At 37.3% G+C, this 21,145-nt stretch overlaps 3 protein-coding genes across 4 annotated transcripts in view; 1 reads left to right on the top strand and 2 right to left on the bottom strand.

Annotated features, from left to right (window-relative positions):
* LOC138319087 (zinc finger C2HC domain-containing protein 1C-like) overlaps positions 1-21,145 on the bottom strand; it is a 168,543-nt gene that overhangs the window by 67,597 nt on the left and 79,801 nt on the right. The window lies entirely within an intron of this gene.
* Positions 1,068-5,375, top strand: LOC138319080 (D-beta-hydroxybutyrate dehydrogenase, mitochondrial-like). 2 transcript variants are annotated; one of them, XM_069261991.1, is made up of 7 exons: positions 1,068-1,174; positions 1,494-1,698; positions 1,815-2,009; positions 2,825-2,977; positions 3,534-3,727; positions 4,491-4,730; positions 5,158-5,375. In XM_069261991.1, exons 2-7 carry the CDS (start codon positions 1,494-1,496, stop codon positions 5,227-5,229), a joined length of 1,059 nt encoding a protein of 352 aa, XP_069118092.1. In that variant the 5' UTR covers positions 1,068-1,174; the 3' UTR covers positions 5,230-5,375. The 2 variants fall into 2 exon arrangements, with proteins under 2 accessions (XP_069118092.1, XP_069118090.1); XM_069261989.1 differs by lacking the exon at positions 1,068-1,174 and having other exon boundaries at positions 1,183-1,698.
* On the bottom strand, positions 5,368-17,528 carry LOC138319081 (D-beta-hydroxybutyrate dehydrogenase, mitochondrial-like). The gene is made up of 6 exons (XM_069261992.1): positions 17,321-17,528; positions 8,849-9,043; positions 7,504-7,656; positions 6,440-6,633; positions 5,868-6,110; positions 5,368-5,673 (listed from the first exon to the last, which is right to left on the bottom strand). Exons 1-6 carry the CDS (start codon positions 17,505-17,507, stop codon positions 5,584-5,586), a joined length of 1,062 nt encoding a protein of 353 aa, XP_069118093.1. The 5' UTR covers positions 17,508-17,528; the 3' UTR covers positions 5,368-5,583.

The following is a 21,145-nucleotide window of genomic DNA, read 5'->3' as shown; positions in this document are numbered from 1 at the left end:
TCACAATAAATCCATTAGGAACACACACACTGGTACACTGTTTGACTTGAGTTCACTGCTAGGTGACATGCATAATTGCGAAGTATTCAGTACATCCCAAATGCAAGTATAAATCCCTTAGTCACAAACACACTAAGTATGATAGAGTAATCCGTATATATCACATCACTGATACATGTAGGGAATATCCGTACAGTACATCCCAAGTATAAATCCCATAGTCACAAAGACATTAAGTTTAGTAAAGTAATCAGAATTCAAATAACTGATCCTGAGATGCGTGGAGTAAGTCCCAAAATTTCCATGTACTCTGTCGTTTCGTCCCGTGTACCCCCTTTTATACCACTTACATACTGTCCTCTAATTGGCTAAAACCTCGCTTCTTCCATCTTCATTCTCACGTTCATTGGCTGAATCTTACTATGATTACGTATTTCTACCTACTTCCATCCCTCCTCCCAACCTTACTCTAATTGGCTGGCCGGAGTGACCACTACCTAAATTTAGCTTTCTGTTACTATTAATACGAACACCTTATGCAACCTGTCCATCAAACTGGACCCTAATACACAGCCCTAGTCGTAAACAACTCCTTATATGGAAAACAGAATGCGGTGCCCTAGCTCCCTACGTATACGTAACGAGCCCAGATGGACACGTGCACGTGACCACCTGGTCCCTAACTGTCCTATGTATGTATATATACACTATACATACTGCACATATATTAACTAAAACTATCAACTAAATGGTATAAAACTATTATTTTACAACACAAATAAACTTTAACTTTAACAACTAATAAAAACTAAGCGTGACATAAATTTCCACGCTACACTTATATACATATGCACACTGAATCATGAAGGTTATTGATAACCTCAGCTCCAAGTCAGAAATTTTAACACGTATATACGTATGCATGAAAAAGGTAAAATAAAAAAAATACTGACTCAGAATGATATGTTATGTTTTTGATGTTTTTTTCTTTTCTTTTCGTGTGATACAGATGTAATCTATATGCCTTGTTTTTACAAGTATAAAAGAAGGTTAGCAAGACTCACTAAATGTATTATCAGTAAATGTTTGAACCAAGAAACCACATGATAAGAACAATGGTTCCGGTCGTGTACTGACATCTGGAGATAATATCGAGAATAAAGCCAGTCTTAAGGTAAGCTACTCCTCAACGTAGATGTTGTTGATTGTCATAACTGTTTGTAGCTTCATGCAGGTTGTCAAAGTTAACTGTATAAGCAAAAATTCTATTTTACCAGCAACATCTGGTAGTCCTTGAATGATTGACAAAATATAGGAATAAAACCAAAGTCAATTGCAGATCTCATTTAAAGCGGCAGTATACAGTTATATGTTATGAATGTTCATATCTAAGTCCTAAATAAAGCTGAAGATTACAGGTAACAAGTATAAAAATGGTTTCCCTCGTTTCTTTGCATTTATTAGGTTTAATGTCTTATTGTTATGTATTGCAGATGGAAATGGGAGTGTCTGTGAAGTTGTACGAAGTGTGTTACCTTGTAGGGTTGGCTCTAGCTATATGTTACCTTTTATACCAATACCTATATATAGTTATATTGATGGTATTGTGCTGGATGAGTCTATGGCTGTACAGACGGACACAGGTGACATGGGTTGGCGTCAATGGTCAAGGGATTCTCATCACAGGCTGCGATTCAGGTATCAATTTTGCAAGATTTCATTATTTCTCTGTATAATTCCCGCATAATGTTTAAATTAAAAGTCTAGTATATGTCTGTGACTAAGATAATGGAGTTGGGTGGTTTATATTCCAGGATTTGGTTACTACGCTGCAGAACGTTTCCATGACTCCGGGTTTACGGTGATTGCTGGTGTTCTCAACATGGATAGCAAAGGTGCTCAAAAACTTCGCAAGAAAAAGTCAAAGAGAGTACACATGATAAGAGTGGACATCACATCTGACACGGAAGTACAGGAGGCTGTACAGTACATCCAAGGAAAGCGTCTTAGTGAGTTACATCTTGTGCGGCAAACGTCTCAGTGTATTTAATACCGCCTTGGTTAGAAGTATCAACAAAGAGGGATATCTTGTTTTCATTCTAACATTGACAACTCTATGACATTTTACTTTTACCTTTTTCAGTTAAAATCATGAAATATTGACCGGAGAAGTATTTAAAATGTTTAAAGAAATAATATAAACTAACTGATCGCTTGTTATACCTATCAGTAGGTTTGAACTGCTTTACTTCGTAAAGAAAATAAATGAGCGAATATACGTACCCGGCCTACTTTACCTTTCGGTCGGGTACGAAATGGTCTCTATATATGTGTCCTAGTCGAGCACAGCCTCACACAATCAACCACAATTTTCTGTACTTTTTGTAGGTTTCCAATCATTTTATGCGTATATATCCATTTATATTTTATTTTTGTCCAAAACAAGCTTAACGACCAATCTTAATATCTACTGTACTGCTCAGAAGACGTTAATTTTACAATTTGTAGACTTAACGTACAATTTTGCTTTGAAGAGACCGTCATATTGATAAGTGAAAAATATACGGCTGTGTTTTTTTTTAAATTGATATGGTTCAGTTGTGTTGCCTAGTAGGTAATCGATATGAACAAGTACGATAAAATGCATACAAACGTTTTAATGATGGTTTTCATAATCATTACTCCATTAGCAGTAATAGACACCAATTGTAGCTCTAAAGACGACACCATTATCATTCCATTGGACTTTTGAGCTACAATATTAAAGCTTGTAAAGAAATAATTATGTTTTTGGTATTTTTTGGTATTTTTTATTTCCATAAAGGACTATGGGGTATTGTCAGCAATGCAGGTATCAATTTTCCTGGTGAAGTCGAGTTGACAACTGTAGAGCAGTTCAACAAAGTCGCCGATGTCAATTTATATGGCGGTATTCGTGTCGTGAAAGCGTTTCTACCATTTATAAGGCAATCAAAGGGTAAGTCTGATATCGATTACATCAAAGTATTTTAGCCTTGGCAATAGGTGTTTTATCAAATCTGTTTTAAAATGATACATATCTGGTGTATATAATGTTTTATTAATCATAAAGTACACATTTGTGATGTTTCATACAAATATTGTGTTTTTGTAGGTTTATTAGAGGAATTGTTCAACGTGAGATTGGTGATATTCCCCGAGACCGACACCATTCAAAGACTTAACAATTCATCGTTTTAACATACAAAAAGTCCATTATTGTTTTGTTAAATGAAATGATGCCTATAATACACGCTTTGTTGCTTGAATATTTTGTTGAAGCAATGGTAGCACATTGCCTAATTAAAAAAAAATCAAGGAAAATCATTATTTGGTCAAAATAAATGATCCAATAAATTATTGATTTATTATTGGTTGGTTTAATGATAAATTGGTTGATTGATAAATGATTGGATGCATATTTGAAATTAAATGATTAGTTGACTAAATCAATAAAACTTGATTGATTAATTGGCAATTCAATCCCTCTTAAACTCTGTCCGTGGATGTTATAGGGCGGGTGGTAATGGTATCCAGTGCACGGGGCCTGTACTCGTGGCCAGGGGAGTCAGCTTATATCATCACCAAACATGGCGTTGAAACATTCGCCGACAGCCTTCGTTTGGAAATGAGGAAGTTTGGTGTTAAGGTGGTAGTAGTTCAACCTGGAGACTTTGATGGGGCCACGGAAATAATGGCTCCAGTGCAGGTTATTGTGTTTATATTATGAATTATTGCTAGTTGTCTGTAATACAAAATCTACGTTAATTTATTAAATATATTATTTCGTATATTTGCGAAAGATATCGAAGACATTCAATAACACAGGACACATCATGCCATTATGTCATTAAGTAAACAATCAATTAACTGGTGGTTATAATATGGGCACCAATGTGAGTCAAAGGTGGATACTATTTTTAATATGAAATTAGTGTACATTCGATATATAAGTAATTATCTCGCGATGCCAATAAAAGTCATAGCTGGACATAACCAAGGGTGTATTTAATCACATACAATGTAAAATTGTTTACAATGCAAAACCATTTTAAGATGCTCCAACGCCGACAGAGCATAAACGAATCTCATCCTTTGAACACTAATGGGTGTTTAATCGTTTATATATATGTCTAATTAACACAAAAATAATATAAAATAGTTTATTATATATTTAGTGCTTGCACAATCAGTACTTTATTCCATATATTATACAGTGCCATGGGTTTTTTAGAGACGCAATTATTTGTAATATCTTTTTTTATTTGAACTTAGAAACTCAAACTTTTCAATTGCAGTAATGGTGAAACTGAAGAAAAATATTTATTCTTCTTCTGTTTTTGATAGAAAAAATGCCACTGTGAGCGATGTAGCATCTTTAAACTAACCAAAGAGAATGAACACACCGACATTAGTTTTCAATTATTGATGCTAGTAACTTTGATATCTGTTTAAATATTTTGACAATTCAGCTGGACAGAATACGGCAGGAGTTTGATAGCATGTGGACACATGCTTCGGACGAAGTGAAGAGTACTTATGGAGAAGAGTACTTAGAAAACATGTTCAAAGTCCGGAAGAGCAAGATGTCCGATGTAACACCTATATCACCAGACCCTGTCACTGACGCCATTCAGGAGGCTTTGTTCCGAGACAGGCCCTCCCCGAGGTACTTAGTTGGCGGAACCAGTGGCATCGTGGATGTAGTCGGGGTAGGTACTTCCAAACTGTCTGTACCCGAAGCATTCTGCATTTCAGGAGCAACACAATACATATGCCTCATGTGGAATCCACGTGAAGTTTCATTCCCTGTGTGCAGCTTGATGAAGAACAGTGAATGTAATCGATATTGTTAATTATGGTTTAATTTGAAAATACTTCGTATTTTTAAAAATGTTTTTTTTTTAAACCAGAACTGTCTGTATTTAATAATTAATAAGACTATGATTTACATTACATACCTTATGGAGAACCTGGTCATATATATTGTTTTAAAGATCATCACACTTAATTCCGTATTTCGTTCATGTGAAACATTTTCACATGTTAATAAAAGATTAATGACAAAATTACTCGGTATTTGCTTTGCTTTGGACCATACTTATTTACAACATATACTTAGTTAAGTTATTTTTTCAGGTGTTCGCTACATTTTACAACGTTCTTCCCGAGAGTATCACAGATAAGTTTATAGAATTGTGGACAAGATGAAGGAGTTTTAAATATCGTATGCAACTGTATTTGGCCAATGGTATTTCACTTTTCTTTTTATTCATTATGTATATATCTTAGCATCTATTTTTACATATATTTACAAACGCATTTGAAAAATAAAACATAAAAGAGACATTTCAGAATTCTCTTTCTTTTATTTTTAAATGAATTGATGGCAAAAATGTTGACTAGCGATAAAATGAAGTACATTTATAATGAAGGAAAGTTGTACAGAACAAGAGCAAATCAGAAGGAGTTGTCTTTCCCCGATGTCATGATAAACGGCCCCATGCCGGTAATTATTATACTGATGAGTAGATCCCACCGTCCATTACGATTCCTAGTCAGACGTTAACGGGGAAAAGATCCACATCCAGTCATCCTCTCAACAATCCAATCCGAAACGAATTCGGGGAGAAATGAATACATCTTAGCAAGGACCTGTAAGAATTTTAGCAATATGGTAATAGTCGATATCGCACATAGAGTTTATCTTTAAGAATTCAAGTATACACTGTCGACAAGTCAAGTCGAACGATGTATATGTTAAATCACACGGTTGCAAATTCACTTTAAATTAAAAGCAGATGAGAAATCATTTTTAAATGAAGATGAAGGACAAAACATAAATATACCGCAAGGTGGTCGACGATAGAGAAAGAGCCTCCGACTACATAGCGCGCCTTTGGTTTGACGTTAATTATTGCGTCCTCTATAGCGTTAATGACAGGGTCAGCTGATAGTTGTCGTCCAACAGTTGTCTCTCTCTTCTTCACAAATTGAAGGATAGCATCAAAGTAGGTCCGTCCGTACGTCTGTCTTACGTCCTCGGACGCCTGCTCCCACATATAGTCTATTTCTTTCTTTAATCTTTTCAGCTGTTTTGGTATATTAAAAAACCTATTACTGTTAATACCTAAGATCACATAAAATGTAATATATTACAAACTAAACTTACGCAAGTGAATCGTGTCAAATATGATTTTGAGAATGCAACTGTTTATTCGTTATTACATGTTTACAACTACTTTGTATCAGATTAGTATTACGAATACAATATCAGATTTAAAAGGACGAATTGTTTATCAGTTCGCATAATATAAAATTATCGCTATCATAAATATATTATCCGCGATGTGGAAGGCACATAATAAATTCTAGTTAAATCATGCTAAATTCTAAATCTGTTTGGAGACAATATAGTCACCTGGTCCGGACTACATACTGACGTGGCGGAACTAAATTGTCCAGGTTCAATGACTGAAACTTTAACACCAAATTTCTTCATTTCCATCCTCAGAGAGTCACTCATGTTTTCTATTCCATGTTTGGTTATACTGTACACCGAGTCACATGGCCAGGAAAACCGTCCCCTCACGCTAGACATATTCACAACCCGACCTTCAAACACAGAAGCAATGTAGTAAATACAAAAAAGAAGGAAAGCATCAATCAAAAGTTATTATGAAACGTGTCAGTATTGACAAATACCGAAATCACTGATAGTTCCTTATTAGTCGATGCAAAAAGTATTTTCTTTCGTACAAATGGGTGTAATACTGACTGGTCTAGTGCAATACACTAAATGCCCCATGCCATACAGCCTCTTCAAGAAAACGACTTTTTTCTCGGTCATGTTTTTTTTATAGTTTTTTTTTTTTACATTTTTTTGCCAGCAACTAGGCTGGTTTTACGATAAATGATGCAATCAAAAGTATTTGCGTTGAAATTACAACGCGATTTTTATGTTATGTATGGAGAATTGACTTGCAGTCGCGGTTTTCTTATTTAACTTATTTCAAAATGGCGGGATATCATATTTGTGAAACTGCAATAAAATGTCGGGGTATGAGAGAAAGATACTCTTTCATATGTGGATATGGAGGATATGATAAGCCTCGGGTTTTACAACATTGTGTGACCCTCGGGTAGAATATCCCTATCCCCCATATCCGTATTTGAAAGAATTTTATAGTCTTAAAATTATCCGTCAGTTCGCTATGGAGTTTGCATTCATTCTACTCACCAATATCTACACTTTACATACAGATTGACGTCTGAGAGACGTTACTATCGGAATTGTCAGTACTTGTGACAAGATATGATTTTCTATTTTTCTGTTTATGCCAGAGATTCGACCTTAGATAGACAGAAGTATACTATTAGACTTTGTATTGATGCTAGTTAACAACTTATGATATTCTTTATGTCAATTTTGTGATGACTGTACACGTATTACTTCATATAAGATTCACTCTCAGAAAGATTCACCTTTCGACTTCCTGATGTGAGGTAGAAATGCTTTGATGACTCGGATCACACCAAACAGGTTCACTTCAGCACATTTCTTATACTGGTCTACAGTGGCGAGCTCCACATCCCCAGGGAAATACATCCCTGCATTGTTCACCACGGCCCACAATCCTGGGTACACAAATGACACAGTGGTCTAACAGCTACTGTATAAGTTCTGAATATAGCCGTCGCCGAAGCGAACGAGATTTCAGGCACTGATATTTGAATTGTAACATTAATCAAAACATATTCAATATATTTGCAACCGGTTTGATATGATAAATATATGTATCGGTATACTGTTTTTAAGCTGACGTAATAGGCCACCAATCACCAGCACCGTTCGAGTTCATACAAAATCTATGCAATTCTAATAAGAAATCTGCTGCTTTAAAGAAATAATCAGAAATGGCTATAAAAGACAATCAAGCGTTACTGATGTGCAGTTAATGCGTGGATTGTACTATCGCTATCAACATACAGTAAAGTTGTTATAAACCATACAGTGAATGTCCAAAGACGCTGTTGGTAGCCACGCTAGCTACTAAATTACTAAAATTATCATTGAATACCTGTTGTGAAACAAGAAAAAGTTAAATAAAGCTAAAATGCACATATCGGGTTTTGTCTAGGAGTAAATTATTGACATAATTAGCGTATCCGACTCCAAGGCATGATAACTGTTCTGATTCCATCTATTGTCATATGTAAATAAGCGGTATTACTGGGATATTTTCAGGGTTTATATAAGGTTGATCTTTAGATGCATTAAGTATTGTTTTACATTCACTTTCCTAGCATTGATAATATTCCGCAAATATGTCCAAAGACACAACTTTGTTACTTTCTTCAACAAGACATCTTGTTTCGCGGATCGCTAATTCCGGAAATCACATCGTGTACATGTGCATAGTTGGATGACTGTGAATGATATATTTCTTTAGTAAATGTATGATTTTGAAATCCATGGAATCATCGGAACCATCTATCGTGGTGTGAACATATTATGTACCAATAAATTTTTACGCCATCCTTAATTAATTTAATCAAAGTACCTGGTTCCGAAGGAATATAAAAAAAAGATATTTGGGTAATTAACAAAATGCTTGAAATGCATATAAACGCGTTCTTGGTATAAAAACGATTATCGAGTGAAAACTGCACCAATATATGCCACAATATGAGCTTCGAACCGAAAACCTCAGCTAGTGAAAGAATATCGGGTACCAGATCCACCCGAATATCGCGTCCAACCTTCGATGACTTTAACATCAGACACCGTACTGTAGATCACTCTTAGGTAGTTCAGGTGTCATCATACCTTTACCAGTACCACTAATGTACTCTAGCACTTGTTGGACATCCTCGTCCTTGGTGACGTCCAGTTTGACCACATGGAAGCGGTCCGACTGATGAGACTGTAAGACCTTAGCTCCCGGGCTCTCCTCGTTGAGGACACCGGCATATACTGTATATCCCCACTCATTCAGACGTTTAGCCAGACTGTGGCCAAATCCTGAAAACACATCGATTCATCAACAGATCAATTAAAATGATAAATTACAATATTTGTTTATGCATTAAAGTATTCGTATTACGATTAGTAGTCCGACCGTTTAGATATATCAGAATCATCATATTTTTGTAGCAGAAAATACCATTTAAATATAATACTACATTTGCATATTTGTTCAGTTTAATTCAAGTTCTTAATTCATTTCGGTAGGATATCGTCCAAAAAATAATAATTTGTACCAACGAACTTTTACCTGATTCAAGTCCTTGAAATGTCTTTTCTTTTAAAATGGTGTTTAAAGGCTTGATGTAACTTGTTGCCCCATGGCTCGTGATGTTCGTGTCGATGTAGTTGTAGAGTTGAATGATGATGGAGGCGTTGACTTTCAGTTGCATGGTTTTTATTTGGTTCCATATATATACTTAGTGCAGTGGATAAAGGACCGTATAGTCCTATACATCCTGACGGGAATTACAATCATAACTTCTCCGTCTACTAAAATACATGTACAAAATTATTTCCATGCTTCCTAGTGTTGGTATCTTCATAGGTGTCCTGGTGTGAAGTGTGCCATGTCTGTAGTGTCTGTTGTGTCCGGAGTGTCTATGGAGTGTAGAGTGTAGAGTGTAGAGTGTCTATGGAGTGTAGAGTGTAGAGTGTCTATGGAGTGTAGAGTGTAGAGTGTAGATGCTGAGTTGTGGTTTCAGTACTTTATTCCGCATGGCAAAGTATGGCCCAGTACTCATGGTCGAGTACTGGGGGAAGTTGACCCCGTTAGCTTGTGAAATCTTGGTTTATATAGAGGTACATGGACATTCAACATCAATCAGTTTTATAATAAATGTCAGAGTACATATCCTTCTTAAGTAATCTGACCACTTCTTGTCACGAATACGCACTTAAGTAATAGTGTATCGAAACCGATGACTTGGTCATGATAGCTACAAGGCATATACATGAATAACCGTCTATAACGGTCTGGTCACTGCGACCTGATGTCTAAGGCTAACATGTAACTATAATAGACTAAGTGTATTCATTGAATTATACATAAAGTTAATTTTCTAAATATTTAACATTTCCATATAATGGCACATTCGTCTCCATGTTACAAATTATAACAATTTAGCTATAAATTGGTATAATATATTATGAAATGTTCTAAATATTTAAAGTTGAGTATAAGTCAAATGCTGAGTTGTGGTTTCAGTACTTTATTCCGCATGGCAAAGTATGGCCCAGTACTCATGGTCGAGTACTGGGGGAAGTTGACCCCGTTAGCTTGTGAAATCTTGGTTTATATAGAGGTACATGGACATTCAACATCAATCAGTTTTATAATAAATGTCAGAGTACATATCCTTCTTAAGTAATCTGACCACTTCTTGTCACGAATACGCACTTAAGTAATAGTGTATCGAAACCGATGACTTGGTCATGATAGCTACAAGGCATATACATGAATAACCGTCTATAACGGTCTGGTCACTGCGACCTGATGTCTAAGGCTATACATGTAACTATAATAGACTAAGTGTATTCATTGAATTATACATAAAGTTAATTTTCTAAATATTTAACATTTCCATATAATGGCACAAGTCCTTAGTTCATTTCCGGTAGGATATCGTCCTAACAATAATAATTTTGTACCAACGATCTTTTACCTGGATATGTTTATCTGATAATGTTCCACAATTTAGTGTCGTACATGTCCCTTACCTCAAACACAAATCAGGCCTATGCGATGGGCAATTTGACCCGATGCTAAACAAGTATTACCAGATAACATACACATAAAATGAATCCAACGTGTTTCTTATCCTTCAATATAAACAAAACATGCACGTAAATCTCAATGGTCGCCAAAGGAAAAAACCAACGACATACTGTTTGTATTATTAATGTCGTTCACAAGGGTGTAGTCACATACTCTCACACGGGTAATCACATACTTGTGTAGTCACATACTCTCACACACGGGTAATCACATACTTGTGTAGTCACATACTCTCACACACGGGTAATCACATACTTGTGTAGTCACATACTCTCACACACGGGTAATCACATACTTGTGTAGTCACATACTCTTACACACGGGTAATCACATACTTGTGTAGTCACATACTCTCACACACACGGGTAATCACATACTTGTGTATTCACATACTCTCACACACGGGTAATCACATACTTGTGTATTCACATGCTCTGACACGGGTAATCACATACTTGTGTATTCACATGCTCTGACACGGGTAATCACATACTTGTGTAGTCACATACTCTCACACACGGGTAATCACATACTTGTGTAGTCACATACTCTCACACACGGGTAATCACATACTTGTGTAGTCACATACTCTCACACACGGGTAATCACATACTTGTGTATTCACATGCTCTGACACGGGTAATCACATACTTGTGTATTCACATGCTCTGACACGGGTAATCACATACTTGTGTAGTCACATACTCTCACACACGGGTAATCACATACTTGTGTAGTCACATACTCTCACACACGGGTAATCACATACTTGTGTAGTCACATACTATCACACACGGGTAATCACATACTTGTGTAGTCACATACTCTCACACACGGGTAATCACATACGTGTGTAGTCACATACTCTCATTCACGGGTAATCACATACTTGTGTAGTCACATACTCTCACACACGGGTAATCACATACTTGTGTAGTCACATACTCTCACACACGGGTAATCACATACTTGTGTAGTCACATACTCTCACACACGGGTAATCACATACTTGTGTAGTCACATACTCTCACACACGGGTAATCACATACTTGTGTAGTCACATACTCTCACACACGGGTAATCACATACTTGTGTAGTCACATACTCACACACACGGTAAATCACATACGGATGTAGTCACATACTATCACACACGGGTAATCACATACTTGTGTAGTCACATACTCTCACACACGGGTAATCACATACTTGTGTAGTCACATACTCACACACACGGTAAATCACATACGGATGTAGTCACAAACTCTCACACACGGGTAATCACATACTTGTGTAGTCACATACTCACACACACACGGTAAATCACATACGGATGTAGTCACATACTATCACACACGGGTAATCACATACTTGTGTAGTCACATACTATCACACACGGGTAATCACATACTTGTGTAGTCACATACTCACACACACGGTAAATCACATACGGATGTAGTCACATAATCTCACACACGGGTAATCACATACTTGTGTAGTCACATACTATCACACACGGGTAATCACATACTTGTGTAGTCACATACTATCACACGGGTAATCATTAACAGTTGTAATCCAATACTTTCACTCAAGGGTAATCACATACTTGTGTAGTCACATACTCACACACACGGTAAATCACATACGGATGTAGTCACATAATCTCACTCACGGGTAATCGCATACTTGTGTGGTCACATTCTCTCACACACGGGTAATCACATACGGATGTAGTCACGTACTCTCACAAGGGTAATCTCATACTTGTGTAGTCACATACTCTCACACACGGGTAATCATATACTGATGTAGTCACAAACTCTCACACAGGTAATCGCATATTTGTGTAGTCACATACTCTCACACACGGGTAATCACATACGGATGTAGTCACATACTTTCACACACGGGTAATCGCATACTTGTGTGGTCACATTCTCTCACAAACGGGCAATCATATACTTATGTAGTCACAAACTCTCACACAGGTAATCACATACTCGTGTAGTCACATACTCTCACACACGGGTAATCACATACGGATGTAGTCACATACTTTCACACACGGGTAAACGCATACTTGTGTGGTCACATTCTCTCACAAACGGGTAATCATATACTGATGTAGTCACAAACTCTCACACAGGTAATCACATACTTGTGTAGTCACATACTCTCACACACGGGTAATCACATACGGATGTAGTCACATACTCTCACTCACGGGTAATAACATACTTGTGTGGTCACATTCTGTCACACACGGGTAGTCACATTCTTGTGTAGTCACATACTCTCACATCAGTAATCACGTGCGGAGATAGTCACATACTCTTATACACGGGTAATCACATACGGATGTAGTCACATACTCTAACACACGAGTAATAACATACGTGTGTAGTCACATACTCTCACTCACGGGTAATCACATATGTGTGTGGTCACATTCTCTCACACACGTGTTATCACATACGGGTGTAGTCACGTACTCTCACACACGGGTAATCACATACGGATGTAGTCACATACTCTCATACACGGGTAATCACATGCGGGTGTAGTCACATACTCTCACACACGGGTAATCACATACGGATGTAGTCACATATTCTCATACACGGGTAATCACATACGGATGTAGTCACATACTCTCACACACGGGTAATCACTTGCGGGTGTAGTCACATACTCTCACACACGGGTAATCACATACTTGTGTAGTCACATACTCTCACACACGGGTAATCATATACTGATGTAGTCACATACTCTCACACAGGGTAATCACATACTTGTGTAGTCACATACTCTCACACACGGGTAATCATATACTGATGTATTCACAAACCAAACTCTCACACAGGTAATCGCATATTTGTGTAGTCACATACTCTCACACACGGGTAATCACATACGGATGTAGTCACATACTTTCACACACGGGTAATCGCATACTTGTGTGGTCACATTCTCTCACAAACGGGCAATCATATACTTATGTAGTCACAAACTCTCACACAGGTAATCACATACTTGTGTAGTCACATACTCTCACACACGGGTAATCACATACGGATGTAGTCACTTACTCTCACACACGGGTAAACGCATACTTGTGTGGTCACATTCTCTCACAAACGGGTAATCATATACTGATGTAGTCACAAACTCTCACACAGGTAATCACATACTCGTGTAGTCACATACTCTCACACACGGGTAATCACATACGGATGTAGTCACATACTCTCACTCACGGGTAATAACATACTTGTGTGGTCACATTCTGTCACACACGGGTAGTCACATTCTTGTGTAGTCACATACTCTCACATCAGTAATCACGTGCGGAGATAGTCACATACTCTTATACACGGGTAATCACATACGGATGTAGTCACATACTCTAACACAGGTATAATACGAGTACTCACGGTTACTTTTTCACATACGTCAAATAGTCACATACTCTCACTCACGGGTAATCACATATGCGTGTAGGTCACATTCTCTCACACACGTGTAATCACATACGGTGTAGTCACGTACTCTCACACACGGGTAATCACATACGGATGTAGTCACCTACTCTCATACACGGGTAATCACATACGGTGTAGTCACATACTCTCACACACGGGTAATCACATACTTGGTGTAGTCACATACTCTCATACACGGGTAATCACATACGTGTGTAGTCACATACTCTCATACACGGGTAATCACATACGTGTGTAGTCACATACTCTCACACACGGGTAATCGCATACTTGTGTGGTCACATTCTCTCACACACGGGTAATCACATACGGATGTAGTCACGTACTCTCACAAGGGTAATCACATACTTGTGTAGTCACATACTCTCACACACGGGTAATCCATATACAAACTGTAGTCACAAACTCTCACACAGGTAATCGCATACTTGTGTAGTCACATACTGTCACACACGGGTAATCACATACGGATGTAGTCACATACTTTCACACACGGGTAATCGCATACTTGTGTGGTCACATTCTCTCACAAACGGGTAATCATATACTTATGTAGTCACAAACTCTCACACAGGTAATCACATACTTGTGTAGTCACATACTCTCACACACGGGTAATCACATACGGATGTAGTCACATACTTTCACACACGGGTAAACGCATACTTGTGTGGTCACATTCTCTCACAAACGGGTAATCATATACTGATGTAGTCACAAACTCTCACACAGGTAATCACATACTTGTGTAGTCACATACTCTCACACACGGGTAATCACATACGGATGTAGTCACATACTCTCACTCACGTGTAATCACATACTTGTGTGGTCACATTCTGTCACACACGGGTAGTCACACTCTTATGTAGTCACATACTCTCATACACGGGTAATCACATACGTGTGTAGTCACATACTCTCATACACGGGTAATCACATACGTGTGTAGTCACATACTCTAACACACGGGTAATAATATACGTGTGTAGTCACATACTCTCACTCACGGGTAATCACATATGTGTGTGGTCACATACTCTCACACACGTGTAATCACATACGGGTGTAGTCACGTACTCTCACACACGGGTAATCACATACGGATGTAGTCACATACTCTCACACACGGGTAATCACATACTTGTGTAGTCACATACTCTCACACACGGGTAATCACATACTTGTGTAGTCACATACTCTCATACACGGGTAATCACATACGGATGTAGTCACATACTCTCACACACGGGTAATCACATACGGGTGTTAGTCACATACTCTCACACACGGGTAATCACATACTTGTGTAGTCACATACTCTCACACGGGTAATCACATACGGATGTAGTCACTTACTCTCATACAAGGTTAATCACATACGGTTGTAGTCACATACTCTCATACACGGGTAATCACATACTTTTGTAGTCACATACTCTCATACACGGGTAATCACATACGTGTGTAGTCACATACTCTCACACACGGGTAATCACATACGGATGTAGTCACATACTCTCACACACGGGTAATCACATACTTGTGTAGTCACATACTCTCACACACGGGTAATCACATACTTGTGTAGTCACATACTCTCACACACGGGTAATCACATACGGGTGTAGTCACATACTCTCATACACGGGTAATCACATACTTGTGTAGTCACATACTCTCATACACGGGTAATCACATACGGATGTAGTCACATACTCTCATACACGGGTAATCACATACGGATGTAGTCACATACTCTCACACACGGGTAATCACATACGGATGTAGTCACATACTCTCACACACGGGTAATCACATACGTATGTAGTCACATACTTTCATACACGGGTAATCACATACGGTTGTACTCACATACTCTCATACACGGGTAATCACATACGTGTGTAGTCAAATACTCTCACACACGGGTAATCACATACGGATGTAGTCACATACTCTCACACACGGGTAATCACATACGGGTATAGTCACATACTCTCACACACGGGTAATCACATACGGATGTAGTCACATACTCTCACACACGGGTAATCACATACGGGTGTAGTCACATACTCTCACACACGGGTAATCACATACTTGTGTAGTCACATACTCTCACACACGGGTAATCACATACGTAGTCACATACTCTCCAACGGGTAATCACATACGTGTGTCACATACTCTCACACAGGTAATCACATACGGGTGTAGTCACATACTCATCACGTATCACATGTGTGTCACATACTCTCACACGGGTAATCACATAGGTGTAGTCACATCTCTCACAACGGTAATCACATCGTGTAGTCACATACTCTCACACGGTAATCACATCGGTGTAGTCACATACTCTCACAACGGTAATCACATGCGGGTGTAGTCACATACTCTCACACACGGGTAATCACATACGGGTGTAGTCACATACTCTCACACACGGGTAATCACATGCGGGTGTAGTCACATACTCTCACACACGGGTAATCACATACTTGTGTAGTCACATACTCTACACACGGGTAATCACATACGGGTGTAGTCACATACTCTACACACGGGTAATCACATACTTGTGTAGTCACATACTCTCCACACGGTAATCACATACGGTGTAGTCAATACTCTACACGATCACATGGGTGTAGTCACATACTCTCACACACGGGTAATCACATGCGGGTGTAGTCACATACTCTCACACGGGTAATCACATGCGGGTGTAGTCACATACTCTCACACACGGGTAATCACATGCGGGTGTAGTCACATACTCTCACACGGGTAATCACATGCGGGTGTAGTCACATACTCTCACACGGGTAATCACATGCGGGTGTAGTCACATACTCTCACACGGGTAATCACATGCGGGTGTAGTCACATACTCTCACACATCGGTAAGTACCTTCCAGTTTATAGTTAATTGTTCTAATTGTATTTTATAGGGTTTTACCAATGCCATGGTCACTGCCTTACCTGTGTCACAGCCTGTGATGACCACACCTTTTGGACCAATGTCCAGTGTTTGTCGAAAATTATGCTTGGTCACTCTGAATACAAAGTAGAAGATCGAGATACCCAAGAGATATATCCAGTAAATATAAACAAAGTAGACAGTCAGTAAAATTAAACATAGAGTAAACACGTTCTCAAACGACACCATATTGAAATATGGATAAGATAAGCAGAGGTTGAGTCATATTTACAGATTTGTCAAGGCTACAAATCGAAAAGTAAAAGTTTTACCGGTATTCTGTCTACGTATTATTTCAATGAAAAGATCTCATCCTTTTTTAGTTATTCATTTTACCTGTGATCTGGATGGCTATATACAGGACTATATGGGTTTTAATTTACACCTTCGTGTTAAGTTATTATTAATTTTTACCTGTGACCTGTATGGCTATATACAGGACTATATGGGTTTTAGTTTACACATTCATGTTAAGTTATTAATTTTTAGCTGTGCTCTGGATGGCTATATGCAGGACTATATGGGTTTAAGTTTACACATTCATGTTCAATTATTAATTTTTACCTGTGCTCTGGATGGCTATGTGCAGGACTATATGGGTTTAAGTTTACACATTCATGTTCAATTATTAATTTTTACCTGTGCTCTGGATGGCTATGTGCAGGACTATATGGGTTTAAGTTTACACATTCATGTTAAATTATTAATTTTTACCTGTGCTCTGGATGGCTATATGCAGGACTATATGGGTTTAAGTTTACACATTCATGTTCAATTATTAATTTTTACCTGTGATCTGGATGGCTATATACAGGAATATATGGGTTTTAATTTACACCTTCATGTTTAGTTATTAATTTTTACCTGTGACCTGGATGACTATAATGGTTTTGGTTTAGACCTTTGTGTTAACCTCAGATTCTCTTTCTGGTATACTTACCCAAGATTCCGCTTTAAAATTGAGCTCTGTAAGAGAAACTTCTATGTTTTACATTTTGTGTCTGTGAATTTGGTATAGGAACACATACTGTAATGAAAAGATATCTCACTGTCATGCATTGCCAGAGTAACTTATTGTATGCTTTCAGTCCGTAAAGGGATTATGGATCTGCTCTGGTGAAATGTCAAAAGTTTCTTATGACTAACTAGTTTAATAATATGGTGGTGTGATACCATGAATCAATGATAGCTATTTGACGTAAATTGTGATTTTACCGGAATTTCACTGTTTTGATCATACACACGCCAAGTTAAAGAAATATTTTCCAAATTAGTTGTCTAAGCACAAAATTGGTAAAATTAATGGTTTTGTTGAATAAATAATATATTAATATCATACAGTCACCTCATTATTTCTACTCAGAACAGCTGTATGTCTTAACCCTATCCCCTAAATTTTGAAGATGATAATAACTCGCTTAAACGCTTCAAAGAAAAAGTTTATGATGATTAGCGTTTTCTAAAATTTTGCAGCTCAAAAGAAAAAAAAGTGGCTGTATCTAAAGCCGTTATAAAAATAAGAGGTCAGTGTGGTTGATATTTGTCCTGTTACAAAATTTTTCGGCATTTTTTGCTAAAATTCAAATAACTTTGTCTTCACTACAATGTAAAAGAAAAACAATAGTAAAACCAATAGGTTATTATTCCAAACTTAAATGGTTATCATTTTCATTTCAGTGAATCTCTACCCTGCTGGTAGGACGTAAAATGTGTAAATGCTGTCAAAACATAGGTCACAGTGCACTTATTTTGTAAAATCCCAATTTTATAATAATAAAGTGCATCTGGTGCCATAATATACCAGAAAAAATGTTACCTATCATATTATTACATCGAGCAATATATTTGCATATCATACTTAGGCATAGAATATTGTGGATGGGATGGGATTTTTTATTCTATTTTAAACTTTAAAACACCAATAAATATATTGTTATGTTCAGAATTTAGATAAACTGGCGCAAATATTACTATTTTACTATGATAAGCAAATGTATTGTTCAATACAATATAATAAATTAAACATTTTTTTCTGGTATATGATGGCACCAGATCAGATGAACTTTATTCTTGAATAATTGACATTTAACAAAATTAGGTCACTGTGACCTTTTTTTGACCCTTAGTTATATTTTCCAAAATATTTTGCTTTCAACATATAAATACATTATCATTCATGAGCAATCATTCAAAAATATCATTTAGTTCCAACAAAACTTGACAAAACCGAAAATTGTCCCTCCTGTTTAACCCCGTGATTCACAGAGGACTCCGACCTGACCTTAATCATGTATTCATTTCATGATGTCCTATTTCCCGGGTATCTGTAAACAAAAAATAATGTTTATCGGTCATGGCCACCAGATGGCCTAAATAGACACTCCTCCTTTATAATCTTATCTTTTCTTTCTTCCTAAAGAGCTAACTAATAAACTAACTAACTAACTAAGAAACTAACTAACTTACTAACTAACTAACTAACTAACTAATATATCCCTTGACAAAACCTCAATTTTTACCTTCGGATGAGCGCTCGCCTCTGTTAGAAAGGCTCTGGGTTCTGTATCCTGGTCGAGACACATCAAAATCTATAAAAGTGGTAGTTTCTGCTCCAGATTAGCGCTCAGCATAAAACAGGTTGGACGCCTGGTTCGCCTGTTGTCAGTATACTGTGACCGGGTGGGGTGTGTTGCTTGGTGTTTTCGGCGGCATTTTCATTTCAAAATATTTTTATTAAATCATTAGATTTGATAGGGATTGGGCAGCAGGCTATGCGTATATAAGCCCTCTCCCTGTGGATACATACATGTACATCTCAAGATCATATATATAATATATGTAATTTTACAGACAATATTGAAATTAAATATATATTTAGGATACACTTGTAAGTAATACTATGGTAACACTCCAATAATGAGCAGGTATAAAAAGCATGTTAAGTATATATATATACATGTATATATGCATACCTATGTTTTTGTTTATAGTTAAAATGTGGATACTGTATAGCCAGATAATGATAAGTTGAAATTTATAATGGATTCATATCAGTTCAATATATACAGTTCCTTGATTTAAATCAGTTGATATTGATTTGAATTTAATTTGAATTTGGATCCTCAATATCACTCCCGCACAAGCCATTCCTAGTGACCGGGCAGTACTATAAAGTCCATAGTGTTAGTACTGGTCCTAGTCAGGAATGTCCAGAAAAATAGCCATGCTGAAGGAGTATATTAAAACATATGCATATAAATTAATTATAACATTGGAGAAAATGGGTTTATACATAATGTAATATAAAAATGGGTTTATACATAATGTAATATAAAAATATGAGTGTTATAAGGGTTTACCTATGACAGGGGCGTAGGAAGGGGGGGGGGGGCAGGGGGGGCAACTGCCCCCCCGTTCCCCAGGACGGGGGCAAACATGTCTTTTTGCCCCCCCCCCATTTTCGCCGACTGAAATTTTCTAAAAATGTTTATTTGAAAGAAAAAAGTGTCCTCCTGCACATTTTTCGTACTTCATTCTAGAAAATTTTCCGCTGCGCGGCGTATTTCCTAAAACGTTCAAGCACATAATGTCAAACCTTAAATAGGCCTAGTCAAAATTCAATACACAGGATTTTATGTACTACCTAAAAAAATTCTCTTAAAAGATCAATTTGTTTATGTCTTAGCGAGACAATATTAATTCATTTTTTATGTTACACAACCATGTGCCGATGGTGTGAAGCCGGTGTATTCAGATCGAGTAGGGTTGCATAATGTTTTGACGACACAATTATCATTTCTAAATGCAAGCAGCTTTAAATAGAAAAA

Source organism: Argopecten irradians, chromosome 3, assembly GCF_041381155.1.
Source record: "Argopecten irradians isolate NY chromosome 3, Ai_NY, whole genome shotgun sequence".
Lineage (NCBI taxonomy): Eukaryota > Metazoa > Mollusca > Bivalvia > Pectinida > Pectinidae > Argopecten > Argopecten irradians.
Note: the sequence above shows the minus strand (reverse complement) of the source record. Positions and strands in the feature narration are given on the sequence as shown.